The sequence below is a fragment of the Arvicola amphibius genome, chromosome 4 (genome assembly GCF_903992535.2).
Source record: "Arvicola amphibius chromosome 4, mArvAmp1.2, whole genome shotgun sequence".
NCBI classification, from domain to species: domain Eukaryota; kingdom Metazoa; phylum Chordata; class Mammalia; order Rodentia; family Cricetidae; genus Arvicola; species Arvicola amphibius.
The window spans coordinates 111982449-111998579 of record NC_052050.1 but is presented as its reverse complement, the minus strand read 5'-3'; the positions used below and the strand labels follow the sequence as shown (position 1 = coordinate 111998579).

Below are 16131 nucleotides of genomic sequence, written 5' to 3'. Positions count from 1 at the left end.
GTTTCAAGCTAGCCAGAGCTACTTAGTTAAGATCCTGTTTAAAACAAACAAACAAAAATAAGCATTGGTTTTTGTGTACATTTCTATATGTATTTATATTCATAAATCACTCTGGTTGTTAGTTTCAATTGTCAACTTCATAAAATGTAGAATTATTCATTTCATTAATAATTAATTCATTAATTTCTTAATAAGAAATTGCTTGCCGGGCGGTGGTGGCGCACGCCTTTAATCCCAGCACTCGGGAGGCAGAGGCAGGCGGATCTCTGTGAGTTCGAGGCCAGCCTGGTCTACAAGAGCTAGTTCCAGGCCAGGCTCTAAAAAAGCTGCAGAGAAACCCTGTCTCGAAAAACCAAAAAAAAAAAAAAAAGAAAGAAATTGCTTGCTTGAATCAGGTTGGCCTATGGACATGACTCTGCCAGATTTTCTGGATTATATTAATTGATTATATTGATGTAAGAAGCCCCAGCCTAGCCAGGAAGTGGTGGTACATGCCTTTAATCGCAGCACTTGGGAGGCAGAGACAGACGGACCTCTGTTAGTTCGAGGCCAGCCTGGTCTACAAAGGGAGTTTCAGGACAGGCTCCAGAGCTACCAAGAGCTATCTCAAAAGAAGCCCCAGCCTAAAAGTGGGAAACACCATGCTGTAAGTTTGGGTCCTGAGCTACCTACAAATGCATGCATGCATTCCCTCTGTTCCTGACTGTGGACATGAGGAGCAATCTGAGCTACCTACAGATGCATACATGCATTCCCTCTGCTCATGACTGTAGACATAAGGAGCTATCTGAGCTACCTACAGATGCGTGCATGCATTCCCTCTGCCCTGACTATGGACATGAGAGCTGCCTGAGCTACCTACAGATGCATGTATGCATTCCCTCTGCCCTGACTATGGACATGAGAGCTGCCTGAGCTACCTACAGATGCATGCATGCATTCCTTCTGCTATTGACTGTGGGCATGAGGAGCTGTTTCATATTTCTGCCTCCCGACTTCCTCACAACATTCCATGACCTGGAATTCTGAGACAAAATAAATTTTTTCTCTCCTAAGTTGCTTGTATCAGGGTGTTCGGTCACAGGAACAGAGAAGAATCTAGGGCATAACTAAATGTTTATTTGAGGATATTTGTTTATATTGAATCCATTTGATTAGTCTAGACTGTTTGAAGTGTGTTGTCGATTATAATAATAAAATAGTCCCCTACTAGCTCAGAATGGAGCATAATAAAGGCTTCTTTATTTAGAGGTAGACTCACAGATCAGTGGTCATCTGCATGAGCAGGGAAACAGGAACCAAATCCAGCAGCAAAGGGGCCATGAACATTTTTATATCTCTTTTTATAGTATATTGACCATGCCCAAAATGGGCCGGTATCTTAAAGGCTATTGGCTGAAGGAGTTCCCATATCACCTTCCCCTTTTGTCTAAAATAAGAGTTCTAAGCCTAATACAATACTATATACACTAAGAATAAATATTAAGTTTAAAAATGGAAATTACAACTAGCATAAACAATATGAAGCAAAAAACATATGCTAAATGTTTCAATAGTTCTCCTATCCTAAGGAGTCAAATCTTGTATTAGAAATAACTTGGCTGAATCATGAGAAGAAAGTAACTACAATGATCTAGTCTTCAACCCCATCAAAGACCTGAGAAGGGAAATAATATTACTTGCGTAAACAGGAAGCTCAATCAGGCAACTTCCAAAAGGTGCAAAAATGACAGAGACAACTGGCTACCTGAGCAGGGATGTGTGAAATAAACATCATTCAAGTGGACTGCAGGTGAAAATGGCCACATGGAGAATAGAATTTGAAGACAGTTGGGTCTCTGTGGGCAAAGAGTGATATCCACTATTACTGTCCACTATTATTCCCTGGTACCAGCATCCGTATATAGTTAGAAGAGATAGAAACGCGAAGACCACTCCGAGTAGGTAACTGATTTCATTTTGACAGACTGTGAGATACCCTGAAATTCTATACTAACATTTTGCAATGATAGGTAGGTCACCTACAATCAGACATGTAGGTGACTCTGACAAAGACTTTTGTCTTGAGAGACAATGACAGCAAGACAATTCTAGAAAAAAAAGGACTTCCTGGATTCAAGTCTTTAGTGCATAACCTAGCAAAACTGGTCAACCTCTTTGGTATCAGATTCCTCTTCTAATTCACAGAAGAGGGTGGTGGTTGTGATCTCATGTGATTCCCAGAATTGATGAAAAAATTCACTACATAATTATTATATGTAAGGCATTCAGAACAATGCCTGAGACATACTAAGGGCTCAGTAAATTATCACCTGTGATCCAGTTGAGTGTACCGAGAAGTGAGTGAGGCTTTTGTGGCACACAGTCCAGGAGAGTCACTCAGCAATCGTCCTAAACCTGCCTGACTCACTTATATCCTGGCCTTGCCTGCCATGCTTCAAAGCCCAAAGTGATCCGCTAAGAGAGTGTCTTAAGATTGTCCTTGCTTGGCACAGTATAAATAAAGGAAACCAAGATGTCTCATTTGAATGTTTTCCCGTGTAGTCAGTTCTCAGCAAGAAGCATGAAACATAAGACCTAGAATCTAAACTTCTACTGAGACACCACAGACATTTGTTTCCCATAGTGGCATCCCCATTCAGATAGACCTCCCCGAACAGAAACCATTTGATGAGTCGAACATACTACAAGGTTAAAGATTCCTCCATCAGCTGATGCTGGATACTGGGTTTACCTGCTCCATGTAGCTGATGAGGGAGTTTTTGTTGTCTTCCCAATAGCTTTTGAGAGTCTCTTCAGGTGGGAACTTCTCACAGCTGAGCTCCACAGTGATCTCAAAGCAGTTGCTGCTCAGATAATTGAAGTCTTGCATTCCTGCACAAGCACAAGACAGAGAGCTACATATTAACATGTGTACATATTACACATAGTGGTTGTAATTCTCCGCATGCTGTCCTGATCAGCTAAGAGCTTGAGTCAAAGACTGGCCCTGTAGGAATCTGCACAGAAATGTCCTCCCATGGGGAAACCGAAAGCATACTTGGGAGACTCTTGTTTTAAAAGATCAACCTCTTGTGTCTTAAATGATCATTTAGCTTAATGCATCCACATTGTAGGGTGGGAGCAAAAGCAGATGAGCAAAAGCCATCCACACCCCACAGTTCTCAGTAAATTTCAGGAAAGACAAGCTGAAAGATTGTATCCCTTGACCTAGTAAAGAAATGGGCGCCGGTCTAAGCTGCCTTCCTGTGAGGCAGGAACTGGGAGAGTCTAATGAGGCGACATGACACACTATTATTTTCTAAACCCAACCAACATCAAAGTGCATTCCTGAGGGATTAGGACTCTATCATGGTGTATGATTTATAAGATATATCATAGTATATGACATGTAATATAATTTATTAATTCAACAAACATGGCATATCTACTTTGTATTTGACATAATGTTAATTGTATTGCAAACCAGACCACAGAGAAGATTTGATATTCAGAATAATTTTAATTGCTTTCCTGAATCCAGAGTACCAACCTTCAAATTGTTGTGTTGGGTTTTAAGAACTGACAGTTGCCCCAATCCCACCCCACTTCCTGGAGAATGGCTGATAGGAGCTCCCAGAAACAATAGAACAGCCAATGATGTCTCTCTTCTCTAATGGAGATGACCTTCCAGTCTGGGCCCTTTACAGGGAGCATCAGGCTAAGGCTAAAAGCATCTCTCTGCCCCTGACCAGGGAAGTGATGCTTTATGCTCTGGCCTGGAGTGCCCACAATTATGGACTGCAACCCAGAATTGTAAACCAAATGAACTCTCCTTCTTCCCCAGGCTGCTTTTGGTCAGCAGATCTGTCTTAGCAATTGAAATAAAATGACGACAGGGAGTTAAAGATCTTCCGAGCTTCCTTGACTGTTTACTGTGGGACGTAATGATTGGCTAATGCATTGCTATGTTTAATGTGAGTATTATCAGTGCTTTACTAGTATATATTAGTTCATATTATGCAGGTGATACACTTAGCAAGTTTGCTCCAAAGAAATCATTGATGATTTCTCTTTTAAAACTAAACGATCAGCCTTGTGCCTGCTGACTCTCACTAAGTTTTCTCCTGTCTCACCTGGCTCAGGACTCTCCATCTTGGGAATATCCCACCCACAACAGGACGGATCTTCCCACATCAACTAAGAGTCCAGACAGTCACCACAGACATGCCCACAGGCCAATGTGATCTGGACACTCCCTCAATTGAGGTTCTCTTCTCGTGTGATTTATGCCAATTCTCTATATCATGAATAAAACCACTGTCTGGGTCAAAGTGCAAAATTGCTTTCAAATATAAAATGAAGATATATCACTCTCTACCAGATGTATTTGATGTATTTCAAATCCTAAATTTTACGTAGACCATACTTCTCAACTTACCAGGGGGAGGAGAGGAGAATATACAAGATACACCAGTTCTTATCTGTCCAAATGCAAGATAGGAGTGAAAACAGAAGAAACAGGTGCAATGGAAAGCTGGAGAGCATGGACATTTTCTTAGGGAATTATGAAATTTTCTCTCTCGCTCTCTCTCTCTCTCTCTCTCTCTGTGTGTGTGTGTGTGTGTGTGTGTGCGTGCGTGCACGCACGTGTGTATTCATGTGCATGCGTGTTGTTGCCAGGTGAATCATCATATGAGCTTATGCAGGCCATTCTCATGAAAGCCACCATACAAGGTCTGCTAAAGACTGCTTGCTGCACAGCCTCTAAAATGCACACTTGCATGCAATGAAAGGCAAATATAAAGATGTTCTCTTACCACAGAAGGCTGAACTTGAAAAGTGGCCCCTTACCACCATTCTGTTTCTAGTTTCTCAATGTCTTCAGATATTAACACACCAATTTTAATTCAATAAAAACAAAGTAATGTATAACAATGACTTTGCTGAGCCACCTGTAAGTTCCATCTACTTTTATCAGCTGGGGAACAATGAAAATTCTATAGATGCAAATCCCTTTCAGTCTACATGGCAATTAAAGGAAGTCAAGTTCACATAATCAGAGAGCAAAACTCACCACCCGGGACGCTGTACCATGCACCCCCGTTGGTCGTTCCATCGACAAAGCTGCTGTCATCGTCATTCTTGCGACAGGGGGCTCTATTGGGGTTGGACATGACTGGGTTGAAAGAAGAGTATGCGCGAGCCAGGCTTTGGAAGATCGCATCGTCAGGGCAGGAGCTGTACTCATGAGCAGTACCTAGAAAATGAATTTACAAGATGATGGGAGAGTGGACAGTGACCACGAGTGATGGGTGTTTACTGAGAGCCCTCCAACATTGAGCTCCTGCTGATGTAGCTCTCGGAGAGGTGGAAGCTTTCAGGAAGATGAAAGGTAAAGTGTCAAACAGACACGCTTAGGTTTTAGGCTGTATGTCAGGAAAATATAGAGATTAGGCAGAATGCCTATGGCCACACCACCCTGAATGCCCCTGCCTCAGAGGCTAAGCAGGGTGGGGCCTGGTTAGTACTTGCATAAGAGGTGAGATAGAGTACACATCCCACTGAAAGCTTCACAAGGAGAGCTGATGAGGCCACAGTAGACCTGAGAGGATAGAAACATTTCCGTTATTAAAATTGTTTAGTTTAAGAAAATGTTTGCTAGTAGGGCACAGTGCCTGTGACACCAGGACGTAGGCGACAGTGGTGAAAGGATCGGTAGTTCAAGGCCATCCTTGGATTCACCTGCAGCAATTTTATAAGCATTAGGAAGTATTGACACCCAGACTGGCCAGCATTTAATTTCAGATGTCTCTAAACTTTCCCTGTGTGTATTGTGGAAGAGGATGTTTCTTTGATACCCTCTATTCTTACTCATGTGTTATAAAATCTACCTGGCTGACAAGTTACCCACGTAATGGCAAACCACAGAATCTCAAGTGTATCTAACAGTACTCTCCAATCTGACTTTCTTCAAACCTGAGTTTTCAGTCCCTAAAACTACCATCCTGTACAAAGATCTTACCCTTCTGAGTTCTCGGAAGGGATTGAAGCAGGAATTTCTCTCACTCACTTGCTGTGGCTAAAGCCTGACTGCAACACATTAGAGAAAAGTCAAAATGCAGCTCCACCTCTCTGGCACTAGCAGAAGAGGACTTAGGGCAGAAACGTGAGAGCTGGCTATGTGGGTGGATTCCCACGGCAGGGTGAAGTGTCAAGGGCTACCTCCGTTATTAAGCCATGTTGGGCATGAATCCATCTAATGTCTGTGTGCGGTGCACTTTACCAGAGGCTAGGTCTGGTTTCACAGTGCTGCTCAACCTTCCTGTGCTGTGACCCTTTAATATAGTTCCTCGTGCTATGGGGACTGTAATTTTGCTACTGTAATGAACTGGTAATGTAAATATCTGGTATGTAGGAGATCTGATACAAAGGGGTTGTGACACACAGGTTGAGAACCACTATTCTAAGACTCCTATGCTATTTCCTCCCTAAGAGTTAATTAAGCCTCTATTTTCCTTCGCCAAAAAAAAAAAACAAAAAACAAAAAACAAGCATTACAAGCCACTTCTGCTGCTTTCCTTTCTATGTCATTACTATGTTAAATAGCTGGGGATGCTCATAAATACAAGCATTTAAATGAGCTGGTTCCCTAAAAAAGGATGGGGCATAGTGGCACACACCTATATTATAATGCCAGCACTCAGGAGGCTGAAGCAGAGGAATTGAAAATTCAAGGCCATCTCAGCCTGCAGAGAAGGATTTTGCTTTAAAGAACAAAACAAATAGTAGCATGGAAATCATGCTGTGACTCGTGACTGGAACCTACAGGCCTTAAGCCACTTACAGGGGAGGGGACTACCTACCGCTTCTCGTCTCATCATACGGGTAATTGGCCACGAGGTCTCCTCCATGCAGATTGGCAGACAGCACAAAGGGAATGTCCATAATCCAGTGGATGACAGCCTTCGTTTCGGGGGCAAGCTGCATCAAAGAATAAGGGTCACATGGATCAGAAGCTGATAACTGTCATTGGGGACATCCCAGGAAATATACACAGAAAAGACAAAGTATCAGAAACTGCCCACAGTTCAAACATGTTTGGGTTCACTTTACAGGGGGAGAAAAGTTTGCGTAGGAACAACAGTCAACATTTCTGCACTTATTATCAAAGATATTTTCATCGTGTTTAAATTTCCTTAAAAGATCTACTTTGGGGAAATGCACATTTTTCTCTCTTCAGGTTTGAAAACAACATATAAATCACATCAAGACCTCTTCCTCTGTCAGCCATGGCACACAGACTTAGAGTAATACTTAGCAGATCGAGAAAAGCTTGTTGAACCACAAACCAATGCTTTTCCCCCTCGGTGGCTCAAACTTCTGGCAAATATTATTTCCCATTATTTCTTACTATTTTTCCAATTCCCTTCAACCATTTCAGACATTGTCTTTATGAAAGAAAGTAGATCACATCTCACTGAGAACTGACCACAAAATGTCAGTTTACTTTGGAATGGGCACCTTAAAACGTAGACAGAAGCCCAAGTTTCAGGAATTCATGAACTTTTCAATGATTCGTGGTCTTTCTTGGAAGAAAATAAAAAGAAGAAATTCTTAACAAAAGAATCTGGAGCAAAAAAAATTTAAAAAAACCAAAAAACAGAACAACAACAAAAAAAACTTGATTCTTTTATATAATGTGATAAGCTGTTAACAACAAGTAGACAGATCCAGACCTCCAAACACTATGATTAAAAGAAAAGGGTTTACTGAGATGCACTCTGTCCTGCTCTTTCAGAACGGAAAAATCTAGTTGTATCACTTAAACTTCTGCATTTCTGCGCTTGTTGTGGAACACACTTTTAAATTGGGTGAAGATATGCCACTGTGATTGAGTTAATAAAAAGTAAATGGCTAATAGCTAGGCAGGATTTTCAGGGCAGAAAAAATGCTGGTATGAAAAAGGCAGAGTTGCCAGCCAGAGGCAGACTAAGAGAGGGTAAAAGCCATGAGCCATGTGACAGGATATAGATGAATAGAAGTGGGTTAATTTAAGTTATAAGAGCTAGTTAGAAATAAGCATAAGTTATCAGCCAAGCTTTTATAACAGATAATAAGTCTTTATGTCATCATTTGGGAGCTGGTTGGCAGGAGGGAGAAAAACTGGCTATAAATGGTATCCAACACCTGGGCACATATTTCCACATAATACCTGAGAAAGCTTTAAAAGAAAGGCTCCAAGCATACAATAACAGAGCCAAATGCATGCTGTACGGAGATGCATCTTTCATCCATTGCCCATGGGCTTGAACAGCCAGCACACCATGAGTTAAACTGTGTTGATATTTGAGATTTTTCTCACGCAGACAACAAAGGTTACAGATATACAGTCAAGCAGGCTCAGATGGACAAAAAAACAAAAAACTGTAAACAGGTTTACAATTTTAACAATTGTTAACAATTTTAATTGTTAACAATTTTAATTGTTTAACAATGTGTGGAGGCTTTAAAAAAAGAAAAAGGATATAGACAGTCATTAAATAAATAGTTAAAAATAATAGAGTAAAGCTTTTTAAAGAGAAATGAATTTTAAAAAAAAATAAGCCACTTAGAAATTGAAAATACAAAGGGTGTCTGGATTCTGTGTGTTATTGTGTTGTCTTTGAATTTTTGATTGCGAACTTGACCATTATCCTAATTTTCTCAGGGTCCCTTAAAGATACTAGCACCCTAAACAACAGGAAGCAGTCTAGAAAACACAACACCCACATTCCTAAGAGGTAGGGTGGGTGTTTTTGGCCATTTGGTGGGCTATGGATGTTTGTCCCTGTTTAGGGGGGTTGGCTACAAATTACTTGTGGTCATGATCAAAATAAACTGAACAAAGGAGATTAGACTAAGAGATCTCTTTCTGAAGAGGAAAAAAGGAGGTATAGTATGAAAATAATGAGATAAAGGATAGATTGTTGAGTCTACTTTTGAATAATTACTAGTCTCAAATATTTTACATTGGAATAGACTTTTGTATATTGATACAAATTTAAGGTTATTTTTATTAGGACATACTATACATACAGGTCTACTCTTATTTGACATAGTGTGACTATGTAGCTAATTTAACAGTATAGTGTAAATTTCTAGTTCTTGAAAGTTATTATTATAAACTATCCAGGATAATAAAGAAATGCAGGTTAGCAGTTAGTCACCTATAACAATCTAACTTATAGTCATGTTAGATATGTTTTCAAGGTTAAACAGATATATTTAGATAGATGGTCTTTAAATATCTCAAAAACCTACAGAATATGTAGTACTTATTTACTTCAGAGAAGATGATGGGCATCAGAAAAGTTGCATATGGAATCTGATTTCAATATGGCAAAACTAGTCAGTTGGGTAAGAACCTGTCCTTGCCTTGACTGTTGACAGCATGCTGTACAAACTGGACATGCAGATCACAAATGAAAAAAAAAAGACTGCTGAACTTTGCCAAGGTAAGGCAGGACAGTCCTTCAAAATACCTGCTTCATAGAAAAGTTTGCAAGACATTAAGTGACCACTGAACTTTGCCAAGACTAGATGGTACAGTCCTTCAAAATTTTGCTTCATAGAAGAATCTGCCAGATACTCTAGGCCTGAAGGCTGATAATTGGATGCCCCACCATTGCAGAAGAACCTTAAGTGACTATCCAAGTGGCCAGATGTCTGCTATTTCTATAGGTTTGGAAGTGGCTTATACTGTACTTCCTGTTTACTCAGGTAACATTATCTCCTTCTGAGGTCTTTGATGGAATTAAAGACCAAGTATTTATAATTACACTTTTCCTCATTTGTGATAGAAGTAAATTAAGTACAGAGCTTTGGACTCATCAAGATAGAATAAATAATGAAGTATTTTCTCCAAATATGCCAAATACGAATGGACTAGACATTGTAAATATAATTCTTACCTGAAAATTGTTCTTATTGTTTATTGTTTTATTACATTAAAGTTAAAACCTTTCCTTTTTATTTAGACAAAAAGGGGGAAATGTTGTAGAATATTTCTTTACACTGTGGGAAGATATGTCACTGTGGTTTTTAATAAAAAGCTAAATAGCCAATAGATAGGCAGAATTCTCAGGGCAGAGAGAAGCTGGGAAGAAGGTAGAGTCATCAGCCAGATGGAAAAGAAGCATAAAATGTAGGAGATGAGTCACATGGCAGCACGTAAATTAATAGAAAAGGGTTAATTTAAGTTATAAGAGCTAGTTAGGAATAAGCCTAAGCTGTAGACCAAGCTTTCATAACTAATCACAATTCTCCATGTTGTATTTGGGATCTGGCAGGCAGTACAGATTAAAAACTCCCTCCATGTACTGTTTATGATGAGGTCTTACATACAGCATCTTTACTGAGGACAGCAGCATCCTCACTGGATGTGCAGAAACTCATTGCCATTTCATAGCACAGAGTGTGAAGACCAAGTACAGTTAAGTAACATATACATCCAAGTTCATTAGCCAAGGATTCAAACCCAGGCTGCAAATTTAGGGACCACACTGACTTTAGATTACCAGTTCAGTCTTGAATATATTCTGATTTCCACATATGAGAAAGTACAATTTAGAAGGAGGTTCAGTTAGCTGATACCAAAGAATATCTAAAGAGGGCAAATAAGTTCTTCTCCCCAACATGCAACCTCCTGTAACTCCAGATTCAGGGAATCTAACACTCTTTTTAGGCCTCTGCAGACACTATGTTCATATCACACACAAAAAGTATAAATAACAATAATAAATAAGAAAAATTTAAAACAATAAAAGAATTAGAAGAGCGATGCTTAAGGATTCTCATTACAAAGAGATAACAGAGGTCTAAGGAGTGGGAATGCTGATCACTCTCCTTGATCACTTTCGCATGTGAACTGATGGATCATTTTAACCCAGCAGATGCAAAATTATGTGTTAAAACCAAAAAGAATTATATACTATTTTTATTATTTGGCTGGTGATTTTATTTGCTAAAATTTGGGATGTAGAAAGTATATTAAAGACATACATGCACAAAGAAGAAAATTTAAGCGACTCCATGATTTCGCCACCTAAAGACTGCTAACGTTTCATGCTAGATATGTCAACTTGACACAAGCTAAAGTCATTTGAGAGGAAGGAACCTCACTTAAGGAAATGCCTCCATAAGACCCAACTGCAGCAAGCCTGAAGGACATTTTCTTAATTAATGATGGATGTGGGTCCAGCCCAATGTGTGTGTGGCCACCCATGGTCTGGTGGTTCTAGGCTCGACAAGAAAACAAGTTGAACAAGCCATGAGGAGCAAGTCAATAAGCAGCATTCCTCCGTGGCCTCTGTGTCACCTCTCGCCTCTAGATTCCTGCCCTGTCCTGAGTTTTTTGTTGATGATATGGAGGAGTAAGACAAATAAACCCTTCCCTCCCCAAGTTGCTTTGGTCATGGTGTTTCATCACAGCAATAGTGACCCTAACTAGGACACATTTCATATATGTCCTTTTAGGTTTTTTTTAACAATCTATTATTTTATTTTTTTGAGACAGGGTTTCACTCAGACCAGGAATTAGCTGTGTTGCTGATGATGACTTTGAACTTCTGATCCTCCTGCTTCTACTTCCCAAGTGCTGGGATTACAAGTATGTCAAGTTTGTGCAATGCTAGGGATCAAACCCAAGGCTGAGGCATACTTGGTAAGCAGTCAATCAACTGTATTACATCTTATCCAATATCTATACTTAAGTGATATTTTAAATGTGATCATTTCTATGTGTGATTTCTTTTCTTGCTGCATACAGATAACAAATAATGTTTGTCAATGAATACCATTCTAAAGCAGTAGACTTAGTGGATGAGTGCGGGTGGGAGCTATTTACTGGAACATGAGCAAGACCAAGGACTCACATTCTCCCTTATATAGGGACCCTGCATGAATTGTTAGAGTATTGTGTATAGAAATGCGTTTAAAGAACATAAACCAACGTGTGAATAGGGATCATTGAAGACTACAGAGCTTGGGTTATTTTTCTTCTTATTTACATCTGTCTTATCCATTGTTTGTAACAATATATTAATTTCAAAACTTAAAACTTTAAAGAAGCTGTTTTGTAACAAGCTCCAATATCACCATGAACACACCAAGTTTCATGCAGTTGCTAGATACTTCCATAAGCTCCCTTGCTATATGCACACTATGGCCAATGTGCATGTTACTGTTTACAGCAGCAATCAACAACAATCTCTTTGACTTTAAACAGAGTCTTTCAGCCTGACTAAATGTTGAGAGTTCCTGGGTCTGTCTAACCGATCCACTCTATGGAGCGCCCCAAAAAGCAAGAGCCTGAAAAATTTCAGAACTGTTTGTGACTTATCTTCAAAATTTCTATAAACGTGCTAGCAAGATGGCTCAGAGAGAAATGGGAGGGGGGATTTACTGCTGAGCTTGTAATCTGAGTTTATCCAAAGAGCACACAAGGCAGAAGAAGATAACTGATTCCCAAGGGGTCCTCTGACCTCCGTGCATACATGTAAGCTTCCCCCCCCACACACACACAAGTAATAACATTTCTAAAACTTCTGAACCTTCCCATTTTAAAGACTTTAAGTAGAGCTAGATGACATTGTTCTATTATTAGATGGTTTTGGCATTTAAAATATGCTAAAGCTGTATTTGCTCAGATTCCTTCACAACTCCGGCCATTAAAGAAAAGCATAACACTAATAAATTATCGGAAATATTTTAAGCCCTGCTGTTTTCAAGCAATTCGGGCCAAGGCTCAGATGCTGGACTCAAGTAACCACGGAGGCAGCCAGGTGGTGAAGCTCGGGCCAGATGAGAAATGACTTAGAAGAAGAGCTCTGGGAAGCGGGTGAAGATTTTTATTCCCAGAGTCTCAGAAAAACGCTGTGTGTCCGCCTCTAGCCATGTGTCTCAATGGAATGTGCCAGCATCTGTAGGACTTCCTAGGGGTTTCTTCCTACCATTTAACGGTCATACACGTACCCCAAAGATCCTGAATCTGTAGCCAGAGACCTCTACATCCTTAAGCTTTGATTTCTGATACACAAGACAAAATACACTTTGAAAATTAAAGTTGTTTTTAAGGGGTAAAGATAAGATACTGTGTTCAAAAATGGGAACTTGGAAGTGAGGGCTGTATAAGACCATTAACCAAATACTTGCTCTGAGTCTAAATGCTGTGTCATTCTTAATGTCAAAAGTGGAGAGGAAAAGAACCGGACATGGGCAGTTTGTGTATCAGTTACTCCTGTATTGCTGTGATGAGACACCATAGCCAAGACAACTTGTAGAAGAAAGAATTTATTTAGGTCTTACAGTATCAGAGGATTAGAGTCCACGATCAACATGGTAGGGAACACAGAAGCAGACAGGCACGGCTCCCAGTGACACTCTCCTCCAAGGCTACACCTCCTAATCCCCAAACAGTGTCACCAACTGAGAACAATGTATTCAAATATATGAGCCCATGAGGCCTGTTCTCATTCAAACCATTAAAGACTTACAATTACAAATAAATTCTGCCTATATCTCAGGGAATGCATTAAAGTTGAATTTTTGCATCTTTTTCTTTAATGTAAAAGTGACATTGAGGTTTTTAAGTGCAAGCTCTCATTTTAGAAGTGCATAGGCATGTCTTTTTTAAGATTTATTTATTTTTGTTTGTAATTATGTGTGCCTCTCTGGGGAATCTTAGACAGCAGCTGACTGGGACAGTTCGGACAAGTGTATACATACTGGGAAGGTACGTAATCATAAGGTGGAACTGGGCGGAAGGCTGTGTCGCATCTGAGACAGAGTAGTGAAAGAAACTCAGCTATGTGAGACCCCGGGAAAGCCGTGCATGTGAGACCCCAGGAAAGCCGTGCATGTGAGACCCCAGGAAAGCCGTGCATGTGAGACCCCGGGGAAGCCGTGCATGTGAGACCCCAGGAAAGCGGAGCATATGAGACCCCAGGAAAGCCGTGCATGTGAGACCCCAGGAAAGCCGTGCATGTGAGACCCCAGGAAAGCCGTGCATGTGAGACCCGGGGAAGCCGTACATGTGAGACACCAGGAAAGCCGTGCATGTGAGACCCCGGGGAAGCCGTGCATGTGAGACCCCAGGAAAGCGGAGCATGTGAGACCCCAGAAAAGCTCTGTACGTCGGACCCCGGAAAAGCCACACACGTGCTACCTTTGCGTTTTGATCCACAATTTTCTTCAGATTCTTCAGCAGATGGTTGTTGGGACCACCTTCTTTCTCATTAACATACACGATCCTGTCCAGGTCTGGGAAGTTCCGGTTCAGATCTATTCCCTGGGCATTGCTGCGACCTACAAACCAGTCCTTCAGCTCACCTGGCTAAGAAAGACAACATACAAGCCATCGCTATTTATTACTGCTGTCAGTCCCCATCAGTGCTCTCAGAAATAGCTTACTGAGATTACCTGTCACCATATCCTCCCACTCTGCTCTGTTCACCGTTTCATCTATGTACTCATGAAGGTACCCAGTTTAAAATATTTGTTACAAGCACTTTTGGGGGAAAAAGTATTTCAATGAATGGTTTTTAAAATTAATAATAGTTGTGACCTCTTTAAAATCACACCACTAACAATTAGAATTAAGTGAAATTGCCTCTGTGAATCACAGCACCCTGATTGTTAAATATACTAATTAATAAATAATTAATACGAAGAACTAGGATGGATATGGGTCTCATGTATTAATAGCGTGTATGCCTCTCACAGGCTTCTTTCAAAATATGCATTCTGTTTCAAAATCCAGAACAAAAGATTCGAAATGTCTTTATGATATAAAAGAGATCGGCATGAGAGGAGATAAATATATTTATAATGTTTGTTATATAACATGTATCAGAATTTTACATTTTACACATAAACAGTATATATAACAACTATGTCCCCCAATCTTGTCCAATCCAAATGGAAGCACACACATAGTCTCTTCCAAGGCCGTTAGTGCCAGATATAGTGGTGTACACCTTTAATCCCAGCACTCAGGAAGCAAAAGCAGGAGGATCTCTGTGAGTTCAAGGACAGCCAGATATACATACAAGTTCCAGGCCACCTACATCGTAAGACTCTGTCTCAAAAAGAAAGTCATTACTTCTTATCATGACACTTAAAATGTATAAAATTATTTTTATTGTAAACACAGAGAACTTGTTTTGTTTTCTTCACTGAACTTTTATAAAAACCAGCAATTAATCCTCTATATTAATCTAGTTGCAAGTCATTCTTCCTTCCTTCCAGCAGAGAGCGCTATGACACCAATCCACCCAGCTGTTACACGCATGGCAGTAAGCATTGCTTGCAGTGGCTCTCAGCCTTCCTAATGCTTCCTAATGCAGCTCCTCATGCTGTGGTCACCCCGAACCATAAAACTATATTTGTTGCTACTTCATAACTTTAATTTTGCTACTGTCATGGATCATAATGTAAATATCTGTGCTTCTTAGGAGACCCCTGTGAAAAGGTCAGTCAACTGCAAGGGGGTCATGACCCAAAAAATGAGAACCACTGCTTTAGAAGCAACTTTGCCTACTCACAGCTATGGAAGAATCTACGTTATTTATTTCATAGTCTAACAAAACATTATTAAAGTATTAACTTATTTACAAAATTCCTCAGCAAAGCTTCTGCTGAGGAAACGCGTCCTTTACAGCAATAACCTTTTCTTAGGGACTATGTCTCTCTGGCTCTCTGTGATCCTTATGCTCCACACGGAGCTGTGGATAGACAAGTATATGCTAATTAATATACCACAAAGACAAAGACAACAGGCCACATTGACCCTGCCGGGCTCTCACCTGGGACGCGGCCTTCTCAAAGCCATCGGGGTTCAAGGAGGGCATGATATGAATTCGGGTACTGTGGATCAGGTTGACGATGGTTTCGTTCCCTTTCTGGTACTCGTTACACAGGTACTGGGCCAAGAAAATGAGCAGCTCCCGCCCAACTGCCTCATTGCCGTGCATGTTCCCAATGTACTTAAATTCAGGTTCACCTATAAAACAAAATAGATGGTAAGAGATATTTTCAGTGTCCACAAAGAGAAGGCAGATGACACACATGCTGTGCTGGTTGACTTTTATCAACCTGACACAAACATAGGCA

General features: G+C 40.3%; 1 protein-coding gene across 1 annotated transcript in view; it reads right to left on the bottom strand.

Annotated features, from left to right (window-relative positions):
- Cpe (carboxypeptidase E) overlaps nucleotides 1–16131 on the bottom strand; it is a 90465-nt gene that overhangs the window by 10512 nt on the left and 63822 nt on the right. Inside the window, exons 2-6 of the mRNA XM_038327092.1 lie at nucleotides 15825–16021; nucleotides 14186–14353; nucleotides 6846–6963; nucleotides 5057–5239; nucleotides 2735–2874 (exon numbers count right to left, since the gene is read on the bottom strand). Of these exons, the coding sequence (XP_038183020.1) occupies nucleotides 2735–2874; nucleotides 5057–5239; nucleotides 6846–6963; nucleotides 14186–14353; nucleotides 15825–16021 (806 nt within the window). The remainder of the gene's footprint in view (nucleotides 1–2734; nucleotides 2875–5056; nucleotides 5240–6845; nucleotides 6964–14185; nucleotides 14354–15824; nucleotides 16022–16131) is intronic.